We start from the raw sequence: 23,323 nt of genomic DNA on the forward strand, positions 1-23,323 counted from the left end.
ACAGAATCTATACTATCTGCACTACAGTACAAAACTGTCGTCTGCATAAAGGCGTACATTACATCCAGATACAGAGTCAGATTTTTTCAAGGTAATGAATGCTTGTTATAAGTATTGTGATCTGAAAAGCTAATCCAATGTCTACAATCAGCCTGGGAATAAAACACAAACATATACCAAAAGACATTTATCATGCAGTATGTATTGATGCAGTAGCATTTCTCTCCATCCTCCAGGAGGGTCCAGGTCAGTGGTTGACTCTGGACTCCAATGTGATCATGGCTGAGAATGAGATCTGTGGAACCAAAGATCCAACCTTTCACAGGCTGCTGCTGGATACACGCTTTGAACTGCCGCTAGGTTTGGCCTCTTATCATAAATTTTATCTATGAACTTTGTGCTTTATTCTCTCCTCTACTTCTAACACTCCTTCTACTGCTACCACTAGGACTAGTGCCAGTACTACAATACTACCTCTACTAGAAAGTTGATTCTTGACTTTGGAAACAGTAGTTAGGTAAATAGTTTCGGCACAAGATTCATTAGCTTTTAATTTGATTGTAAGTAAGAAGTCAGCCAACATTTGCAATTTCATGACCGCTATGCAAACTCTATCTGCTAAAGAAAACTTGTGTTTCATGATCAAAAGCTCCATAATAGCTTCTGTCTAAACTATGACTTTGACTGCTACCAGTATTTTTTAAATCTAGTGGTGTTGCCCGTTACATTTATGGAAATAATTTTAATTGCTACATGGCTGTGCTAAAAAAAAACTATACATAGAGATGTTTAATGTTCACAATTTGCCGTACTGAATGGAGTAACACATTTCTGTTATCCTGCAGACATTCCAGAAGAAGAGGCCAGATACTGGGCAAAGAAACTTGAACAACTTAATGCAATGAGAGATCAAGATGTAAGAACTCCCTTTGTTGCACATTCTCCTCACTGTGTGTCATCTGTATTTCCTTAAATACTAAGTCATTCTTAAACTATATATACTTTTTATGTTATTACCTACTTGCTTTTTTTACCACATTTTTTTCTTCATTTTCTTTCTAATTAAGTTAAGTTGAGTTAAGTTAAGCTGAGTTATGTGAAGAAAACGTAATACTTTGTTAATCCCAAAGGAAATTCTTGTGCCAGATATTGCTCAGAAAAAACAAAGTGACATAGCATAAGAGATGCAGTGCCTAAAAAGAAGGAAAGCAATACGATATGAGTACAATACATTGCTGAAGTAAAATCAGTAAGCTGAAATAAGGTCAGAAAGGAACAGTAAAAGGTAATGCCAGCAATGATACTGAAGTAATAAGTAATGTGTCACATGATAATGAAACATGGCAGCTAAAAAATACAATGAAATATTGAACAGTACATTGACAAAGTTGTATATGCAATTTTCCTCAGTAAGTTGGATCTTATTTTCTTACATGTTTGTTGTCGCTGTTTTGTTTTTTTGCCTCAGTACGGCTATCAAGAGGAACAGGAGCGACCACTCCATGCTCCATCCACACAGTGCTGTGAGCATCACCTGCCTCTTCTATGCCCACCTCCTCCTGAGTTCTCTCCTGCTGCTTTGCTTCATGCCTCCTGTTTTTCCTCTCCCTGCTCCCTTTGCTTTTGCCGCCTTCACTCATTGAGAACGGGGCTAGATGGGAGGTAGAAATGAGGCTAATGGATGAAGCAAAGGACTGATGGAGGGAGTAAAGGGAGGGAAGCTGATGTCATTAATCACAGATGCCTGCCTGCCTGCCTGAACGCTAGAATGACTTATAGGTGATAGATGTGTGATGAATGTGAGCTGACATACGCTGTGTGTCAGACACACACTCCTCTGTCTGTCTGTCTGTCTGTCTGATGATGGTGATGACACAGGGAGCAGGTGGGTAAGTGTGCGTAGTATAAATTCACAGAAAGAGGTTTTGGCTGTCACCGTGAGGCCTGTGTTTGTGCAAAGATGGTAACAGCATGTCCAAATGTTCTGCTCCTAGTTAACTGCATCAAGGCCAGCTGCAGCTTCTCTAACAACCACATGCATGTGCATACACACTCACTTCTAAGTTCTCTACACACATATTTACATTTTAAATTCATTATTTCTCACGGCTACAAATCTCTACATGCTTGTTTACCTGGCTTTGTGGACTGCTGGTGTGTTTAATTTGCGGCCCAAATCTAATTTGGGTTTTTCCATCCTTTATATCTTTGCAGGTAATTGGAGTCTGTGGGGAGATCAGCAAAGTAAGTTTCTCTCGTGCGCTCCTGTTAATGACTTGGAGTAATTCTGTATTTATTGTCCATGTCTCACTTAATGTAATGATCTCCTTGTGTAGTTTTTCCTCAGAGACAATTAGCTGCCAAGAAAATGCATTTCTTCCCCATACAGCCTCTCTGAACTTCATTTCAGCTCATATCCATCCAGCTCATATTTTCGTGATTAATTTTAAAGTCAAACAGTTAAACTTAATTGAAATAAAGCTACATGCATATCAGACAGAATATATATTAGTTATTTCCATAATTTCTAGAGATATTAACTCTTTATTTTCCAAAATGTAATTCTGTCTTACAGTTATATTTTCTTACTAAAAGTCCCTCAACATTTTGTTTAGCCAAGACAGTTTAAAAAAAAAATGTTGATAGAAAGTTTGGTGGAACAATTCTCAGGCTCCACACATGTTCAGTTTAAAACAGTCTTCTTAAGCAATCTTCATTCAGATTAGTGTTTTAGAAGTTTCAGAAATAATCTCTGCACTAACATGCCTGAAAATGTTTTCGGTAGCAGAGGATTTGTTACTTAGTTGTACAGCCACACTGTAGCGGTGCAATGAATCAGGGGAGGACATGTAGTCGCTGATAAGACCCAACTAGGGAGTGAAAGCGGGTGCCTGAGTTAAAGTTTTCAAAAGTCTCAATTCCTCCAAGTCTACACATCCAAATCTTTACTCTGACTGACTTTTCAGAACTGAGTTTTCTGTGAACTTAAACTGTATTTGAATGTGGATAAAAAGGAAAAATTCATAGAATAAAACTGTTTATAAAAAAAAAAAAACATAAAAACTGTAGTTTTACGTAATCTATATTAAGGATTTGTTCTGTATTTTTAAAAAACAGGAAGATATTACAATTACAAAAATAAACTGTGAATTTACATGTCTACTGTCTCAATTATTTTTTTGCATAAAATGATATTTTCAAATTTATCATACATTCACTCAAATGTTATTTTCATTAACAAACAAGTTCAATTTTAATGCTGTAAATATATTTCTAAAATTAGACAATTTGTGACACTTGACAGAAAAGGACATATCATTGTTTCTGTAATTTAATGTAAATCCTTTATTAAACTTCAAATACATAAAAAATAAAAGCCAATTAAAAACTATTTCAAAGCCAAACAAATACACATAATCTCATGTAAAATTGCAACAAAAAATCTATTTTCATTATTATTTTTTAATTATTATTTTGGATTATTTTCACTTTATTTTACAATATTTTGACAATCGGCAGAAAATTGCTGGTAATTTACTGTTGTTTTTTGCAGTTTAGGTTTTTAACAGTGTACCTTACAGAGCTCGTTTGGCAGTTATACTATATAGCTTGTAATGAATACCTGCAGACATTACAGAGGTCTGAAGAAATGTTATATGAACTGTAATTCTCTGTTTTAAAAAATAATCTACCTTGATCCATATGTTAATATTCTATCAAAAAGACAAGACACACAACACAGTTAGTTGAAAATAGCATTTCTTCAATCCTTCTCACTCTGCTTAGTGTATTAAAAATTGTCCTAAATCCAAACTTTTTCAACTTTTATGTTGCTTCCTGGTTTTACCCCAACAGATGAAGACCCAGACAGCGCCGTGGATGACAGGGACAGCGACTACCGCAGTGAGACCAGTAACAGCATCCCGCCTCCCTACTACACCACCTCCCAGCCCAACGCTTCCATGCACCAGTATCCCATGAGGCACCAGCACTACAGACACTCCTACAGCGACGACATGCATGAGCTGGACTACGATCACAGAGCCATGAGGTAACAAGTGTGCTACAGTCACCGCTTAGCTCTACCTGACACTGAAGAAAAGTAGTTTCTTTTTCTGGAGTCTAAATACTTATGTGCACCTTGTTGAAATGTAGATGCAGCAGAGAGAAAGGCTTTGTTTTGGTGAAATAGGAAGAGAAAAAAAAACAATTAACAACACTTTTAAATACTATAAATGTAACATCACACTCCCCACCTTATACACAATATTTCTTGTTCAATAAACCCATCTAGGTACATAATGCCCTGAGAGAAGTGAGTCCCTTGTTTTGTTTCACTGTGCTGCACATGGTAACATGTCCCACTGTGCTCTCCTCCTCTAGAGAATAACACCGGCCTCAGTGTATACAAGCAACGCTGGGGCACACAGTTCTTGTATACAGGTCATATATGAAGCGGGCCTTTGTGATTATCTTTTCTGTGTGAATGTGTGTGCATCTTTGTGTGCATGTTGAATGCGTGAGCATCAGAAACCCAATGTGATTTCTTCTACGCTTGATACTTGTGCAGAAAAAGAAATGCTTTTCTGTGCATCACGGAACATTTTAGACATGTCTATAAAGGCGGCAGAAGGTCAGAAGTCATGCATTTCCCAGAAAAGCTTGAAACTGAAAGATTGACCTTTTCTTTTGATAAATGGGTAAAATAAATCTTCAAGTGGTCAACGCCAATGAGAGGTCTTTGTGCAGAAATGTGAGGGATGGGTTCATATTTCGAATAGGTTTTGCTTGCCGTTATCATTCTTCCAATTGATATTGTCTATAGAGAAAACAGGATACAACCAGCATTCTTTACTGAGTTGATATTCTTCTGAAGTAAATTTTCAGCCGCAATCAAGTATTGTTGACTTTTGTGTCAATGTTTAACACTGTACCAACCTGAGGAGGCAAATAGAGAACATTATCAGAGTTAAGTTAGGAAAGGAGCGCCATGACAGAGACTTCAGTTAGGTTTACGGAAGTCAGGCCAGCAAACAAGTGGTAATTTATTAAGGCTTTAAGTTAGATAGTGATCTTACATTGCACAGGAATTCTGATGGCTGCTCTTGTAACTTTTTATTCACGTCTTTTTATTAAAACAGATGTAAACAAAGTATTGGGCATTGGTATGTGCTGCTACCCATTGCTTTGAAATTCATGTGATCAGCCACAGGCTTGGAACATCCCTAATTTTCAGTAATCTGTTAGACTAGTCAGGTTATTGTTTTCTAAAATTACAGTATAAAATTTCCTGTTGCCTCGGATGTTATTTCTATGTTGAGTTGCAGAGGGACACAAAAAAAGAGAATTTTGCACTAAAATGACTGAAATGTACCCACTTGAACTGACTTACCTTCAGATTACCTTTGGAGGAAGGACTGTGCATTACACAAAAACGACTCTTGATGTTCAGCAGGATCAGGAGGAATGATAGCAGCAAGACAAAAGCACTGTAATATTCACAGGGCCACCTAGCTGTTGTTTCAAGGCAGAATTGTGGACCTAAATCCTGAATCCAGGCAGTGCAGAGGCTCAGTTTGGTTAGGACTTTCTATGAAGGATTTGCACTGAGCTCATCTGATGCTCCTCTCCCACCTCTCCCCTCCTCCCCACCTCCCTCCCTGCTCCTCCTACCAGACGCTATGATAGTTTAGACTCGGCCACCAACGGGCGCAGTGATATCGACTCAGGCTCAGGCTCGAGCCGCCGCACCAGTCGTCAGTATTCTCTAGACAGTAGGCACTCACTGTCCGATAGGTGGGTCTCTGTACCTCCTCTCCAACTTCTCCTCCTCTTCCTCTTCTTCCTCCTGCTCCGGCCTGTGACTCCGTCTCGCTGTGACGTCAGTGGTGGACTTGTCCCGTCCTCCTCGCTCGCTGTGCTTGCATGCATGCGCTCTTATCCTATCTCTGTATATGTATATTCTGTATTTTCCTCCTTCTATCGGCAACTACCGGTCCTGCATCTTATCTTAACTGTGTTCCTGCTGGAGAATCACAAATGAGTATCGCAAATAATGTATCATTCTCATGTCCTCAGTTGTCACAAGTTCTGTGCAGTGTTCTGTTTATGTGCGTGGGTGACTGATTGACAGGATGTGAGGGCTGCTTCGTTAACAGTCAGAGACAGAGAGGTTAATTGTTGGTTGGAGTTTGTGGAAACGCCTGTGTGAGTCCATGTGTGTGTCCGTGTGTGCATCTGTTGTCATGACAGCTTGTTATTACAGCTTCACCCTTGTATGTGAGACTTTAAGAAGAGCCCTGTCTTATTCTGGGTGTCCCATACTTGGTAATTATACACATTTAATTTCCACTTGTGAGAGAGCAGGAGGTTGGCTGCCAAATAGTGGGGCTCTAGCAGAGAGGTCCAAGACAGATTATGTTGATTTCATTTTCATTTCATCATTTTTTTTCATTCTTTGTGAAAAAGGGCAGCAGACATGTATTTAGAGTCAAGCATTATGCAAGCATTTGTCACTGTCTGTGTTAGTCTTTGTGTTGGATGAAAGAGAGATTGTGAGTTTGGTGAGAAAAAAATGAGCTGTTTGGACTGAGTGTTTATCTATCCATTCATCCATACTTGTGTTTTCCCTTTGGCTCACAGCCATAATACAGTCCTTTACTGCTCCTGCACCGTGCATTATTAAACTAAAATGACCGTAATCAATAGTGACGATACAATAAAGTGTGAGTGTGTGTCCGAGTGTGCTTAAGAAATTGTTTTTTCTACGTGTCTCAAACCTCTCTCTGACTCATGGTTTGTCTCGGTGTCTAATAGCCTCATTCATCATTGTGAACAAATATTATTCATATATTTATGTACAGAAAAGACAGTTTTTGTTCTGCCAGGCTAATAAATTGCCCTCAACCTCTGCAGGTTCTTTTCATTTGAACGTGCATATTTATATCCTTGGTTTAGGAAAAATGTGTCCTTATGTTTTCGCAGTCAGCTGTGCTTTTCTATGGTGTGATCTAGTATCCATAGTAACCTTTCCCATTAGTAATAAGCTGATTCCCCTTGCAGTTGAATAGATGCATCACTAGCATAAAGCACTTGCACTGGTTGTTTAAAGTCACTCCTCTTTTCCTATTAGCTGCCTCCCTCCTTGGCCCCAACACAAGCTCCTTAAATGTCTCTGTGACACCCAAACTCCGTATCGTGAAAGCGTGGGGACCCCTGTAGATTGATTTCAAACCTGTGTGGGTGTGTTTGTCTAACACGTGTCTTTGTCTCCCCCTCGCTTTAGTCCCACGGACAGTCGTTATGCCTCGTCGGGCGAATTGAGTCGAGGCAGCTCTCAGCTCAGTGAGGAGTTTGTTCCTGAGGATGGTGAAAGCTTGCGAGGTTCCGAATTCTACGATGAAAACGACTCTTACCACTCCTGCCACTCCTCCGTCAGCTACGGCAAAGAAGACTCCCCAGGGTGGGACGGTGAGGACCAGCAGGGCGTCTACAGCGATGAGGGAGGCTACCTCAAAGACGGAGGGGAAGAGGGGGCGCTGTATGACGAAGAGGAGGGCGACATGTACGCAGAAGAAGGCGCATACAACTACGAGGATGAAGAGGAGATGCCATATGAGGAAGATGAAGACATGTACCCAGTAGATGGCACGCTCAGTGAAGACCAGGAGCTTCCCTATACGCCGACACCCACAAGCACTGCACCCACACTGATGCCGCCCTCTGACAGCCTGACCTCCAGCAGGCCGCCGCTGGAGAAGCAGGCGTCGTTGCATCAGCAGCGGGTCGGACAGGATCAGCCGCCCAGCTCAGCTCCTGGTCTACCTCCAATCTCCCAGGACAACACATTGCCCCCTTTCACCGCAGAGTCCACCAGAGCTCCGTTTACACCCGCACAGCAAGATCTGTCCGTCACGACTACATCCGCCCCCACACCTACAACCACATCGCACGTTCCAGCTCCAGAAATCAAGCCATCGGAGCCTGAGCCCAAATCTGAGGTGCCGCTGGAGGAACTTCAACCCTTCGAGCAGCCTCCAGCAGCAGAGAGCGCTCCCCCGGTTCCTGAAGAGAAACCAGAGGAGCCTCCTGTTCCAAGGTGAACATTGTTTAGACGCTTTGTAAAAGATAAAAACAAATATAAACGTCCCAACACTGTCAACCCTTCAGTTTAATTCACCAGAGAGTTGTTTTTTGGTGTGGCTTAAGTACACCATCAGACACATTAACAGTAACCATGTTTACTGTGTATTTATACCTCCATGGATGGCAACTAATGGAAGCCAAGCCATCAGTTCTTGAAAAGAGGCATAGCAAATACTGGGAAACAGCAGGGAGGGAGAAAAAAATCCATATAAACCACTGCCACTCTAATAAAATGGCCTATAAAGGCTTTACAAGCATCTTTGTGAGACAGAGTAGTGCTTTGAGCTACATGCTAACACCAGTATGCTAACATAATCTGCTCATAATTTGCAGATAAACCATGCTTACCATTATATTTTATCATTTTAGCTTGCAGAAATTGGTTAACTTGCTCTAAACTGCCATATTGGACAATAACTACAGTGCATTTGCTACTAAAATACATGACAGTATAGATATAAATAACTTCTTGAAATATATTTCAGCTTCCCAAAGAGGGAAATCATGGAACCTGGTCCTGCCAGAGCCAAGGCCAATTGGCTTCGACTTTTCAGCAGAGTACGACTGCAGCTGCAAGAGGTACCGCATGAGCATGAGTGTGTTTCAGTGTATCTTTGTGGTGCATTAATGCATTTGGCTTTATTGGGTGATAAAGTATATTTTCTCTACTGATGCTCTGCTTTAAATTATGACTTTTCGACTTCTTGCATCAGTCCCTGCATGTCCTTCTCTTACTTTTTCCAGCTTTTGTTGACTGCTCCACCATTTTCCCCAATATTTTATTGTACTATATTGTCATGTGTTTATTCTTTTTACCCCTCGTGTTGTATTGTTTTGCCATTTCATTATTTTCTTTTCAGTTGTTTGCCATCCTCGTAGCGATTTGCATGTAGTCCATTCTGATTATCCATGGCTGGAGCAGACTCTCAGGTGGGTGCGGCCACTGGTGTGTTAATCAGTCTCGTCTTTATTGTATATATCCTGTGTGGCTCGTACTTTTTAATGGAGACCAAAGACGCACATAGGAGGCTGCTGCAAGCCTGTTAAGTGTCATTTCCAAAGGCTGACATTTATATCAATCAAGACTATTTCTGTGCATCAATGTGACGTTGGTATCAGTGCTGTGTGTCATTCTTTGAGGAGGCAAGCAGACAAAGAGCATGTCTTTCAGTAATAGAGCAGATAGAATTAGAAGAATAATTACATGGATATCCATCTGGCTGTAATCTTCTTTGACTATGATTGTCAAACTACTGCTGCAACTAACAATTTATTTAATTGGCAATTCATTTCTCAGATGTTGGATTAGTTCAGTCTATAATATGATGGAAAATGATCAAAATTTTTTTTGAAAATTATGTCTTCAGTTGTCAAATTTTGATTAGAACCCAAATATGTTTAGTTTAATATCACGGAGAAGTGAAATGAACCAGAAAATACTCAAATTTGAGTAGCTGAAATCAGAGAATTAGAACTTTTTTCTTAAAAAATTGCTCAGACTGAATCATCAATTATCAAATACTTTGTGATCCAATTAATAGATGATAACTAATTGATTAATTGTTGCAGCTGTTACTCAAATAAGCACCGGACTCACCACGAAAGACACAACTCAGCTTTACCGCTCCCCTAATCACCTATTTTTTCTGTATTTTCTAGTGTATCATCGTTTTTACTGTATTTATTGTAAATTCAGGCAACATTGTGGTGAACGACTAACAATGAACTTCACCATAAAATAGAGCTTTTTGCTAAACAGCAGCATACAGTATCTCTAGAGGTTGTAGCTACCAACATGAAGGTCAAATAAAAGCACTAAGTATTATTGTGGAATACAGTATTATCCCATTTTTCCTGCCTCTACCTGCTGTTTAGACCTCATCTTTTTCTTTTTCCATAGGCCCGAGGAGAAAGCGTTGGCATTGCCTCTCTGCTTTTATCAGCAGGGTAAGTAACCATGATGCTGACACCAGTACGGTTATTGAAAATCTATAACTTACCAACTAAGAGGCAAGCCTGTGGCCTTAATGTCTGAATACATCTATTAGGTAATTGATCTGTTGTGTCCGGATTCTAGTTAGCAAATGTAGCTGAAAATACAGCTGAGATTATGTGTGTGCTTTGTCTCCAGGATGGGTGGTGCTCTGTACAGCATTGACAGTATGCCAGATCTCAGGAAGAGGAAAGCGATGCCTCTGGTCAGAGATCTGGTGAGTTTCTGCTCTAATCTCTTTATATTTCCCTGACTGAGTGTCTCACATCTCCCCTGTCCATCTATCGCTCAGCTCAGCAGACAGCACTCCCATCTCCGGTTTTCTTGTTTCTGCCTGTCCTTTTCTTTCTTCCTCTTCCTCTACGTCTTTTAGCCAACTGCAGTTCATCCTCTCTGCTAATAGACAATACATTTCCCTGCTCTTAAAGCCTGACAGGGTGAGCTGAGAGGCTGAGATGCCACTGGTGAGGCCAGAGGTTTCCTCTGACTGACGCTGACGTCTGCTGGTTGCCGTCATATAACAGACCTTTTGTTCCTCCACCCTGCCATCATCCTTATGCCTTCCTGACACTGCCTCATTAGCAATCCAGATTACTGTGGAAAACTTAAGTCCTCTGTAGAGATCTGTGACTCACATGTGAAGTCATCGTCTTTGTGCATCTTGTACTGCTGCTCAATAAGGACTGCATTGTCACTTTCCTACCCTAATTAAAATGACAAGAGGCTCATATGTTATATGTCATAAGTTCATAATATGAGCAGAAACACACAGCCTAGTTCTGTAATTTTTTCAAAAGGACAAACTTTAACTGAATAATTAATTTTCCTTGGAATACTCAAAACTGCATAGATTTTTATTTTGTTTCTCCTCTCTGCTCTGTGTAAACAGTTCAGATGAAAAGTCCTTGAATTTTTTAAACGTGACTGTTGGTCACAGCCAAGGTACTCATGGATTCATGGTTGCAGCAAAGAGCTTGGGATTTTTTGTCTTTTACAGAATCTGGTTAATGCAGATGGTACATTTTTTGTGAATTTTTAAATGCGACACATAGACAAGATACCACATGTCACAGAGAAGTAGTTCAAGGACTATCAGGCACCTAAACGCTAAGTGATTCTTTCTGTTTTTAGAGTTTCTAGCTATGAAAAATGGTACAATTTTGTCGAATTTATGAACATAACATGTCTTTCGAACTGCCTGCATGCTTTGGTGTTTAGTCATTCTAAGAAATAGAGGAGAAAACAATAAAATACAATACAATTCCTTTACGGTCATTTCACGGTGTACAATAAAAACTAAGCAGCAATGCTGTCAGTGCAACCACAAAATCATGCAACATTTTTTTAAAGTATGGTATGCTTTTTTGCTTACTTGTATAATATCTATACATTATTCTCATTTGATGTCTTCACAAGAGTTGGAAGATTGATGCTGCTCTTATATCTGTTTATTCAATAAACCAGTTTTGCATAACGACTAGGAGCCGGGGAAGACCGCTCGCCTGCACTTGCCTTTTTACACTTTGGATTTTGCACAGATTAAACAAATGAACTATTACACACTAGTTTGTAAGCTTTAGATAAAATGTGCTGGTGGGCACATTTTAATACTTTTGGACAGAACCAGGCCAGCTGTTTTTTTCCCTGTTTAAAGCAACTCTGCTAACCAAAGCTAACTGGCTGCAGCCCTGTATTAGCTGCATGTGAGTGGTTCCAACAAAAGCATATTTTCCAAAATGTCAAATAAAATGCAAAAGTGCATTGTGCTGTAGGAGCTTACAGAACATTATGTATTAACTTCCAGGCTAAGCTTAGTGTGCCATTTTCCTACACTCACCCAGTCCAAGCGGTTGCATGCAGAAGCAATTAGCTTGAATGACTGTCGTCATTAATTAATACATAACACCCACTATGCACCGACAGGCAGACACAGGCAGGTGCACCTTTGCTTTTTCCCCCCTCATGGTCTCTGTCTTTCATTCAAGAAGACACAGTCACGACTTGTCAGTGTCTCAGGTGATTGATTAAACAGGCTGGTGCGATGGCTGAATGAACAGTAAGTATTGACTCATTCAGACATCAAATTATCGGGTTTAGTTGCAGCAGGGACAAGTTCAAGTCTCCACATTTGGCTGTAGATTAACATTTATTACTCATTTTTAACATTTATATGGAAAGTCACCTCATAGAAATCACCAAGACTTGCGAATAAGAAATGGTAAAAACAGAGAAAGTCATTGGATTTTCAATTCATCCATAAGCTTAAAATTGTGATATTTTGTTATGTCACATTAAAAAAGAAAATGTAAAAAGAAAAAATAAACCGATGACATTAACTGTATTCTGTAAAAAGACAAATAATTCTGTGCTTTTTGCTGCAACTGTGAAGTTATTAGTATCTGAGCTGCAACCAACTGTCACATTATAAACAAGAAAAGCACTCAGAGAGCGCAGTACTCCGCCAAGGCTGCTCAGTCTTTGTATCATTTCCGACGGATGAAATCTTTCAGAAAAAATGACCTTACGCTGAGCACAGAGGTGTGTTCTGCATGTGTACGTTATGTATGGATACAGAATCATGTGACCTAAATATGTAGCAGGCGGCGGGAATTGATGGGACTCAGAAACACCCCCAGAGTTGAATCAATTGTTCCTTGTATCATTTCCAACGAATAAGTCCTGGTCGATTTATAGTAGGATCACAATCATGTGATCGTCAGCAGGCAGATGACGTAGCGCTCACTTGTTGTCATAGTTACAGTGACGCCATGCCGCTATCTGGCAATGATATGTAAATCCTTCACAAATCCATGGTTCCAGACTATAAGCCGCATCACTGCCAAAATCTAATCACTTGGTCCTTGTGTCATTTCTGACCTTCCCTGAAAATTTCATCCAAATCCAAATTTTTGAGTAATGTGGTACACAGACAGACGGATTCACAGATGGACAAACATACGCTGATCGTCACATATCTACACCACATTCCTTGGCGTAGTAAAAATACACAAAATTTGCACAGAGCAGTATAGAAACAAATTCAAAATGTAAATAATTTAGAAAGACATTTCTAAGTTCTCTCTGCTTTTAGCCACGGTTGTGCTGCCTTTTTCTAATATGAAATCTCTCCACTTTTCCCCCCATCTTTACTTCTCTGCACAGGCTATGGTGAGTAACACTATTTGCTTTTAGAAACACTTACAGTAGATTGAGAGTGTGCACTAATTTTCATCACTTATACCAAAAGGAATCACTTTAAATTCTGCAGCTGTCACTTCTAGCTTGTTATAACTATTCAGACAAACAGTGCCAGACAGATGGTGATAATAGAAAGTGCCTCATAGGCTGCACTGAGATTGGTCTTGATATAAAAAGATATTAAATGTGGGAGCTGAGAGAAACTGACCCCTCCTCTACTGTCGCTCAGTCCTTGGTTCAGAACTCCAGGAAGGCAGGCATCACCTCAGCGCTGACGTCCAGCACCCTGCACAACGAAGAACTGGTCAGTCCCAATTTACACTATTTCACATAAAACACAGACAAGTCATCCTGGCACACGCTCTGCTCATTTTGCACTAATCTCTCCTGTGCCCTTGTAGAAGAGTCACGTCTATAAGAAGACCCTCCAGGCCCTCATCTATCCCATCTCCTGCACCACCCCCCACAACTTCGAGGTGTGGACGGCCACCACGCCCACCTACTGCTACGAGTGCGAGGGGCTGCTGTGGGGAATCGCTCGCCAGGGGATGCGCTGCACCGAGTGCGGAGTCAAATGCCACGAGAAGTGCCAAGATCTACTCAATGCCGATTGTCTGCAAAGTAAGAGCAATGTGTCGGAAACTTTACTCCATTTTAGACCCTAAAGCGTTTATGCAAGAGTGAATTAAAAACATGAGAGTGTCATGTAACTTTAGCAGCTATGGAATATGTTTATCAGTATGTTCATGCGTGTGCCCATAAACAACCGTTGCATTCTGTATTCAGATACATCTCTTACATCTCTGAAGTCCAGGGTGAATTAAAACCATAAACCCTATCTTGCCCAAACTTTTTTTTATAGTTATTTCTGTGTTGTTTAAAAGCATTTTCAGGAACTTGATTCATTTGTGTTTTTGCTGAGATTTATATGAGAACATTGAGATAACTCTCATGTCTTAATGGTAAAGATGGAGTAGGAGCAAACAGCACAAGATGCAAAGGAAACAGAGGATCACTTAGCATGACTTAGACTTTTTATACTTTGCTTTTTTTTTTAACAAATTTCCCAGATGTTAATTAAAGGTGCTGATTAGTTTATTTTGGAGTCTGGTCTCCGGTTTGCTAATGTTTTTTGTCTGGTTGCTGGATTTAGCTCCTTATTTACCAGACAGAAATGCGTGTGAAATGCATCTTCTGGTCTAAGTCTCAGCAAAGAAACAAATACTAATTTCTAACCATTCCTTTACCTCTCTGAACCCCAAGCAGTTTTTCTATGTTTGGCTTCTGTCACATTTTTACTCACCAGAGGCTCCTTTTTCACTGCAATAAGACCTACACCTCTATAGAAACAACACAACTATGGCTAGAGGTAGAGAGAACTCAAAAAAGGAGTTTTGTGCAGTATGACAAAGTTGGAATGCCATGAATCATAGAAAAAGAGAAATTTTCACTTCTTTATTTATTTTAGAAAAATTGGAAAACAATGGAATCAGCATGTACAATATTTTTCCAGAAATGTTACCAATACTGGAAAACTAATGCACTTTAAAACTACTGACATTTAAAGTTTTATTCATTTTTATCATGTGAGTGCTGTTTACAGCTGAGTTACTAGTGGCTTCACAGTTGCAGCAAAAAGTACACATTTTTTTGTTTTTTTACGGAATCTAGTAAATGCAGACGGTTATTTTTTAGCGTATTTTAAAATGAGACGTAGAATAAAATGATAACATTTCACAGTTTGAAACTTAGATTGGGATACATTTTCTGGTGGAACCACGTCACACAGAAGTACTCTAAGTAACTTTAAAATCCAATGATTCTTTCTGTTTTTACAGCTTCTGATACTGATGAATGGTGTTATTATGCAAATTTTATGAACCTACAATGTCTTTTAAATCTACCTGCAGGTTTTAGGGTTCAGAGGGGTAAATTTGAATAAAGCTGTCTTTAACAAAACCAAGGAGATTCTGAAATATAGTTAAGGTTAAATCTCATATTTTAGATTGGACTAATGTTCAGCGACAGAAAAAATGCAGCATAAAACATCCTTTTGCTGACTTTATGTTTTTCACTTCTCACTGTGTCAGTTCTATTTTATTATTAATAAGAGAAAACTATCGAGTCCATTTATTTCCTCTTACATCTATTTGTCACTGCCAAGCACTGAGTCGCTGTCCTCCTCCTTCTCCTCTCACTCCCACTTTGATATTTTCCTTGTTTTCTTGAGAGGATATTAAAAGCCATTTGTCTTTTGTTGTTGTCATCCCTCTCTCTGGTTTCCATTTCTCTTTTAGTCAGCCTTTTATAGCTCTGCAAAATATATCTGCTTCCAATTCATGAAATATGTCCAGGTCTTTCTGTCACCTACACAGTCCTCCTCTTTATAATTTAAAATATAATCTTAGTTTCAGATGGTCTTATAAATTGCAGAAATTTATCCTCCATGAAAATTGCATGACTTTAATGACTTGAAACTCTACAACTGTACACCCACGTCTGTCAAACACATCTTCACTTTTCTTCTTGCTAACCAGGAGCGGCCGAGAAGAGCTCCAAACATGGTGCCGAGGACAGAACCCAGAACATCATCATGGTTCTCAAGGACCGTATGAAGATCCGCGAGAGGAACAAACCCGAGATCTTCGAACTCATCCAGGAAGTGTTCACCGTCGTCAAGGCCACCCACGTCACCCACATGAAGCAGATCAAGCAGAGCGTGCTGGACGGCACCTCAAAGTGGTCGGCCAAGATCAGCATCACAGGTGAGATCCGAGTCACGTTCGGCTCGGTACAGTAGCTCTGTGAAGCGAGCTGGCCAACATGGTCAGTGTCAAAGTCCGAAGAGACGGCAGGTGTCAGGTGTTTGTGTCTATAAAAAGAGACAAGCTGCCGTTTGTGTGCAGGGAACGCAGGTGGCGTTTATGGGGCAGTAGAGCAGAAGGTCAGATGATTAAGAGGCATCTGTTTGCATCCAAGCACACACACACACTAGCTGACCAGCTTGGCTTTTCTTTTTTTCTTCTTCCTAGTGTTGTGTGCACAGGGTCTACAAGCCAAAGATAAAACCGGTTCCAGTGATCCGTACGTCACCGTCCAGGTGGGGAAGACAAAAAAGAGGACCAAGACCATCTACGGCAACCTCAACCCAGTCTGGGAAGAGACTTTCAACTTGTGAGTGACATATTTTATGGGAAAAATATGGTATAACGTTAGATCATCCCTGTTTTAACCCTAGTTTACCCCGTTTTAACCCTAGTTTACTCCGTTTCAAGTTTCTAGTTTAAATCAAGTTAATCCTTATTTTTGGGGAAAAATATGTGATCTATGTTTGTAATAAATTTTCTTGAAGTCGTCTACACATTTCAGTGGTAGTTTCACATAGGCTTAGAGTTCACAAAAAGAATAGATGTGCTTAAGGCCAGTGAGTTTTATTTACTCTCAGAGCAGCTGATACCTACTGAGTCATAATCGTAATCCATCTGCTCTTCTTGTCCAACTACTGTATTCGGTATCTGTGTCTCATTTTCTGCTTCTGTCTTTGCAGCGAATGTCACAACTCCTCAGATCGCATCAAGGTGCGAGTTTGGGACGAAGACGATGACATTAAATCTCGTGTGAAGCAGAAGTTCAAGCGAGAGTCGGACGACTTCCTCGGTCAAACTATCATCGAAGTCCGCACTCTGAGCGGAGAGATGGACGTTTGGTACAATCTGGGTCAGTCGAATTTTTACAGCCCTCTGTGCTTTTACAGTAATGATCCCATGGCTCCCCTCTGCCCTGCTCAGTTCATCTCATCATGCAGTTGTCCGACAGACTTAACTTCTGATTAAAATTCTTCTGGCGGCAAAGCTCCGTGACTGTGTGTGTTTTTCTGCTCTCCACAGACAAGCGTACGGACAAATCGGCAGTGTCTGGGGCGATCCGCATGCACATTAATGTGGAGATCAAAGGAGAGGAGACGGTCGCCCCGTATCACGTTCAGTACACCTGTCTGCATGAAGTAAGCTCAGTTCTTCTCTGTAAATGTCTGCGTATCTTAAAAGAGGCAGGATATTTCTCATGTTCTGTACTTGAATACAGTTTTGAGGTACTGATGTGCTGAGAGAAGGTTGTCTTGAGCTGTACCTTTACTCCAGTTGTACGTCTTTCATAATTGTTCTTTGCTGCATTCACCTGTAAGGCTTGCAGAATAAGAGCATACATGCAAACATGTTCAATTATTAAACAAATTTCACTCAGCATAAAAAATGAAGAGGAATAAATTGAATTTTTTTCTGGAATCAATGTGTACAATATTTTTCCAACTGTCCTCAAAAGTTACCAACACTGGAAAACTACTACACTTTCATTTATTACATTTTTTTATGCTTGTCTCCTCTCTGCTCTGTGTAAACACAGCCTGCAGTTCAGCCCAGCTCAGCCAAAAACTCTCAGAATGTTCTTATTATGTTTGTTGCTGATAGCTCAGTCACTAATTGCTTGTTGCGGCACAAAGCACAGAGTTTTTGTTTTTGTTTTTTCTTCGACGAAGTAGTTCAAAGATTGTCAAAAAGGTGGAAATGCAATGATATTTCTGTTTCTACAGTTTCAGACTTTGACAAATGGTGTATTTCATTGATTTTCTACGCATAGCATTCTTTTCAAATCAGGTTTTGGGGATCAAGGGGTTAAATGTGGCTTCACAGTTGCAGCAAAGAGCACTGAATATGGTTAGAACAGAGGTTTCATTTTTGTATTTTTTTGAAATCCAACTGTAGATTAAAGTGAAGTTGACAAAATATCACAATTTTAAGGTTAGATTTGTTTTCCAAGTTGAATGTTCCATGATTCTCTCGAGTGTTATAGTTTCTGGCTCTGAAAAATGGTGATGAAGATTTTTCAAACAAAGCATGTCTTTTAAACCTGCCTGTGAGTTTTTGGGTTCAGAGGGTTAAATGTGTAATAATTTGTTTTTTTCTTGTGATAAAAGTGGCCTAAAATAATTTACGTTGTTTAGTAGTTGCTTAAAAGCATGTAAACATTAAAATATTCACAGCATAGTGCTGTAACTTCAAGACCCAGACTACACTCAGTGTTCATCCGTCTCCTTGTTGCCTGTCTGCACGACAATATGCACAAAAATATACACAACAAAATGCACAACAATATGCAGCTCAAGCCTGTATGGTCTGTTGTAAATGTGGACAGCTACCCTGCACACTGCAATGGCTACAATGGCAAATGATGTATCTTTATTGTTGACTGATAACTAATACTTCTACTTAAGGTTTATAGCTCTTCCATAGTACTTTGCTCCTTCTATTTATGTGTGCATCTCTGTGCTAAGCTGCTCTAATGAGCCATGCTAAACTGGTTAATTTACCTGACTGATGTTTACTTCCATAATCCATCCAGTCCAAGTTAAACTTAAGTTAATACCCCGTGACGTTTGCTTTGCTGTACAAAGATAAAGGCCACTTCCAGTAGCAAAGACATCAGACACATTTCTACAACTCGGCTGATTGATTCTGGACCAATCACAACTCTGTATGGAGTCATTACTTGGCCCATTACTCAACAGACCATATTAGCTGGACCTTATCTGATAAACGACTTCTGTTATTGCAGCCCATAAGTGCCCATAAATGCACTCAGGGTGTTTTACAGTGGTGCAATGCTTTATGGCCAAGACTGCACCTTGTGTTGCCCTTGTAGTGTAGTTTTATGGCTCTTTATGCAGCACAGCTGACAGACACAACAGCTTGAGAGGGTTGTACAATTAAATGTACTCAAACTGTTTTTACAACTGAGCAATCATTTGAATTTCTTGGCTTTTATTCTGTATTTGTGTTCTCCTGTCTCACGTTTGTGTGTTTCCTTTTTCCTGTAGAACCTCTTCCATTACGTGACAGATATCCAGAACAACGGTGTGGTGAAGATCCCTGATGCCAAAGGGGATGATGCGTGGAAGGTCTACTTTGAGGAGACGCCCCAGGAGATTGTGGACGAGTTTGCAATGCGTTACGGAGTGGAGTCCATCTACCAGGCCATGACGTATGTTCTGATCTGAAACCCTGATCCCAGAGTTTTCACGTTAGGACTGTACTATGAAGCAAGTTTAGCATAGTCAGGCTTTCTTCATTTAAGTCAGCTCGACACAAACTGAACCCTGAGTCAGAGATAAAGGGTACGACGGTATCTATCAGCTTTTTGTGCTAACTCTACCTTTCTGCACGTTCACATTAGAGAGTGCCTTTAATGCATCATGTGACTCTTTTTCTGCACAACATGAAACGATGGTGTCCCACCTACTTTAGTTAACAGAGTGTTTTAATGTTGAGCTACAAGGAATATAAACCTTTATGACTGTAAAAAGTGCTGCTACTGCAAATGATGCAAGACAGGAACGCTGGTATAAAAATTGTGCATTAATATATTATTTTGCAGATCAATGCAGCTGCTATTTTTTTCAAAGTAAAATTAATGTTACTGATTGAATATTCCCTGTAATAAATAGCAATAAACTGTCCGGTTTTCTGATCTGTGTCGTATCAGCTACAGTGCCAGCAGTGTAAACGGACTTGACAGCACATCAGGACCAAACATAAAACCATATTTATGTGATGTCTGCATCATCAACTGAATACATATTGGGTTCCCATCGTAACACGATGCACGCAGTGTGTGATACTGTAACTGCACGGCTTCATTCAGTGGTTTTAATAACATACAAGACAACAGGTTTGCAGATGTAACATATGCCCTCAGCTGAGAATCTGTGTCACTCATAAACATTATCAGGAAATGATTTGGTTAAAGGGAGACGCTTCTTACAGACCAGGTTAGCTCCATAGCACAAGTTACCATGGTGTTCTATCCAAGAGACCCACCTTCATGACACTGAAAACTCACTAACCCACTAATCTAGCCTCGTAATTCAGCCCACTGGTGTGTTTAAGTGCACTGCTGGTTGTTTTCATGCATTAGGCAGCCTAACTTGTTCATATCCAGTATTTGCTCACATGTCCGTCCCTCATTTGCAGCCACTTTGCCTGCTTGTCATCGAAGTACATGTGCCCAGGAGTTCCTGCAGTGATGAGCACCCTGCTGGCCAACATCAATGCCTACTACGCACACACCACCCAGGCAACCAACAATGTCTCCGCCTCGGACCGCTTTGCTGCTTCTAACTTTGGGGTCAGTCGACCACAGAAACATAAAGCAGAGCCAATGAATTCAACAGATTTCACAAAAGTGTTTTCTATGTTTTGGTGCCGAAAAGCTGAGGTGTGTCTGCTATATATTTAACACCACCATGTATGCTGTAATACCCACAGAAAGAGCGATTTGTGAAGCTTCTAGATCAGCTGCACAACTCCCTGAGGATCGACCTCTCCATGTACAGAGTAAGATTCTCTCTTCATCTCACTGTTTATGCTCATGATATCTCCTGCAATATCTTCTACATTATAAGTGATGATTCTCTCTTCCTACTTATACGTCTCTCTTTGTGAGAAACGGTAAAACAAAGGAGGTGGATGTGTTAATCAGACTGACAGCTCCTCTGAAACATGCAGACACATTCAGGAAACACTGCACACCCACACAGCAAGACTTGGTATTTCTGGCAGTGAAAATTGTTTGACCATGCTGGATCTTGCCCGCGGATGCACAAAAAAAAACACACTGGACAAGGACAGATGTGAGTTCAAGTGTTGTGACTCACTGTATTTGTTCTTTTTTCTGTCTGACCGCAGAATAACTTCCCAGCCAGCAGTCCTGAGAGGCTGCAGGACCTCAAGTCCACGGTGGACCTGCTCACCAGCATCACCTTTTTCAGAATGAAGGTACAGTTCCTTCTTCTTTCAGCATGTGTCAGAGTCTTTTAGATGAATCATGAACTCCACCAACCCATAAAATTTACACTTTCCTCACTATGTTCCACATACAGGATGCGTCAAACTTCAACACCAATAATTTCCTCACAGAATATTAAAGACAGACTAAAAACCTGTATTTCAAAATGCAAACCTCTTCTTTTCAGGCAATTATTACTCCTTCATCTTTGTCACCAAGATCACCGTGAAGACCGTTCTGAAGGGCAGTAATTTGGTAAATTAATGAGCCAGTCACTTGTCTAGTTACACTGTCTCTTTGTTTTTGTGCTCAGGTCCAAGAGCTCCAGTCGCCACCCAGAGCCAGTCAGGTCGTGAAGGATTGTGTCAAAGCCTGTCTCAACTCCACCTACGAGTACATCTTCAATAACTGTCACGAGCTCTACAGCCGCGAATACCAGACAGACCCGGTAAGAAGCAGCAGTGATAGACTGAATGTGTATGTGGGTGTGATTGAATCTCCCTTTGTCAAAAATGTCAAATTTGGGTTTGGTTTCTGGGCATAACTATAATTAAGTAGAAGCAGAACTAAAAGTACTAAAGCCAGTCATGCAAAGTTTGTAGTGCTGCTATTGTAGAACGTAAATAAAAATGAAAACACACTTAACATATTACTATATAGTAGGGATAGAACGTTTATCGGCCTGTTCCATTTTTCCGATTACTGGTATCTGTATTATATTGACCAATTATTGATAAATGTTCCACTTCGGGTCTGTTGCAGCCTTCTCTCTCTGTGTGTCGTCACTCTGTGGTCTCAGAAATGTCTCTCAAGCCGCAAAAACTGAACAGCACATGCTGTTGCCACAAACCACTAAATTAGCTCTCCTCACAGTGGCTAAGGCTGTGCTAACAGCTGGCGGCTAAATTAGGAAGCTGTCACAAATTACCATGAAAGAGGGTCTGGAATAATAACTATTAATGTTTTAAGATATGGACCTTAGCGGGCAATAAAAGTGATAGAACAGTGAAATATTAAGAAAGCGAGAAGCACAGCAGACGTAACTGCAGGAGACAAACTGATAAATCTCAGGTGATCCCACATAAGTGGAGAGGAGCATCCTAATTTAATCACTCCTATTTCTGTTTTACATATTCAGTTATAGTCACACTTATTAACAAGAAACGCATTCAGAGAGCGCAATCATTTCCAACGGAAAAGTCCCAATAAGTCCGCAGCAGTGGATCTGTAGTAGGATCGCAATCATGTGATTGTCAGCAGGCAGCTGACGTCGTGTTCCCTTGTCATAGTGACACCGTGCCGTTTTCTTGCAATGATACAGAAATCTTTAACAAATCCATGGATCCAGGCTGTAAGCCGCATCACTGCCAAAATCTAATGAGGTGGTCCTTGTGTCATTTCTGACCTGAAAATTTCATCCAAATCCGTTGGTCCGTTTTTGAGTGATGTTGCGCACAGACAGATTAACAGACTAACAGACCGACAAACATAGGCTGATCGTCACATAACTCCACTGCATTTCTTGGCGGGCTGATGAAGAAGTCTAGTTATGAATGACAGGTTCCCTGCCATCACATGCTGTTTAGACATTACATTTAATGTATAAACGTTCCAAAGATCAGCTATCAGCCTATCTTGATTACCAATAATCAGCATCGGTATCAGCCTCTGCTACATACAAACTATGTATTTATTAATATATAGATTGTAGTAATTGTAAGAAAAATACAAAAGTAAAAATCCGACACTTAGAGGCAGATTTTAAAGGCTCTAACTACGGTTTCTTATCTTGTTCTGCTGCTTTCTCCTCAGTCTGTGACAATTTTTGCTGCTTCTGTGCTATATCTGTTTTCTCCCAAGAGCATTTTAAAGTTTCTTTCTACTAAAAGTGTGTAAGGAACTTGGTTGTTGTGGCTATATACTATATAATAAATGCAGTGACGTAGCAAGGTGTGTACCTTTGCCTTTGCTGTTTTAATACTGTTGCTGTTGTTGTTTTTGGCATTACTGATAGAATCTGTGTTTGCTGGGTTCCCACGTTTGTCTGTTGTCAAAAACCAGGTTGTGGTCACTCAACCTGGATCTTAGTTAATGTCTTTCTCAGTTTATGGTTGCTCGTGGTTCCCCAGCAATCCACATTACTGCTCA

The 23,323-nt window shown here is 40.3% G+C and overlaps 1 protein-coding gene across 8 annotated transcripts in view; it reads left to right on the forward strand.

Annotated features, from left to right (window-relative positions):
* Positions 1 to 23,323, forward strand: part of unc13a (unc-13 homolog A (C. elegans)) — a 63,279-nt gene that overhangs the window by 8,965 nt on the left and 30,991 nt on the right. For 5 of the 8 annotated variants that reach the window (XM_055013951.1, XM_055013955.1, XM_055013961.1 and 2 more), the window contains exons 5-25: positions 237 to 360; positions 846 to 916; positions 1,469 to 1,523; positions 2,215 to 2,244; positions 3,856 to 4,051; positions 5,677 to 5,796; positions 7,286 to 8,098; positions 8,631 to 8,724; positions 10,046 to 10,092; positions 10,277 to 10,355; positions 13,566 to 13,640; positions 13,738 to 13,957; positions 15,874 to 16,101; positions 16,369 to 16,510; positions 16,884 to 17,053; positions 17,224 to 17,339; positions 19,209 to 19,372; positions 20,362 to 20,515; positions 20,656 to 20,724; positions 21,076 to 21,165; positions 21,489 to 21,623. In XM_055013951.1, the coding sequence (XP_054869926.1) occupies positions 237 to 360; positions 846 to 916; positions 1,469 to 1,523; positions 2,215 to 2,244; positions 3,856 to 4,051; positions 5,677 to 5,796; positions 7,286 to 8,098; positions 8,631 to 8,724; positions 10,046 to 10,092; positions 10,277 to 10,355; positions 13,566 to 13,640; positions 13,738 to 13,957; positions 15,874 to 16,101; positions 16,369 to 16,510; positions 16,884 to 17,053; positions 17,224 to 17,339; positions 19,209 to 19,372; positions 20,362 to 20,515; positions 20,656 to 20,724; positions 21,076 to 21,165; positions 21,489 to 21,623 (3,192 nt within the window). The remainder of the gene's footprint in view (positions 1 to 236; positions 361 to 845; positions 917 to 1,468; positions 1,524 to 2,214; positions 2,245 to 3,855; positions 4,052 to 5,676; positions 5,797 to 7,285; positions 8,099 to 8,630; positions 8,725 to 10,045; positions 10,093 to 10,276; positions 10,356 to 13,565; positions 13,641 to 13,737; positions 13,958 to 15,873; positions 16,102 to 16,368; positions 16,511 to 16,883; positions 17,054 to 17,223; positions 17,340 to 19,208; positions 19,373 to 20,361; positions 20,516 to 20,655; positions 20,725 to 21,075; positions 21,166 to 21,488; positions 21,624 to 23,323) is intronic. The other 3 variants (XM_055013968.1, XM_055013966.1, XM_055013970.1) reach the window with 1 other exon arrangement.

This window comes from Amphiprion ocellaris, chromosome 2, assembly GCF_022539595.1.
Source record: "Amphiprion ocellaris isolate individual 3 ecotype Okinawa chromosome 2, ASM2253959v1, whole genome shotgun sequence".
NCBI lineage: Eukaryota > Metazoa > Chordata > Actinopteri > Pomacentridae > Amphiprion > Amphiprion ocellaris.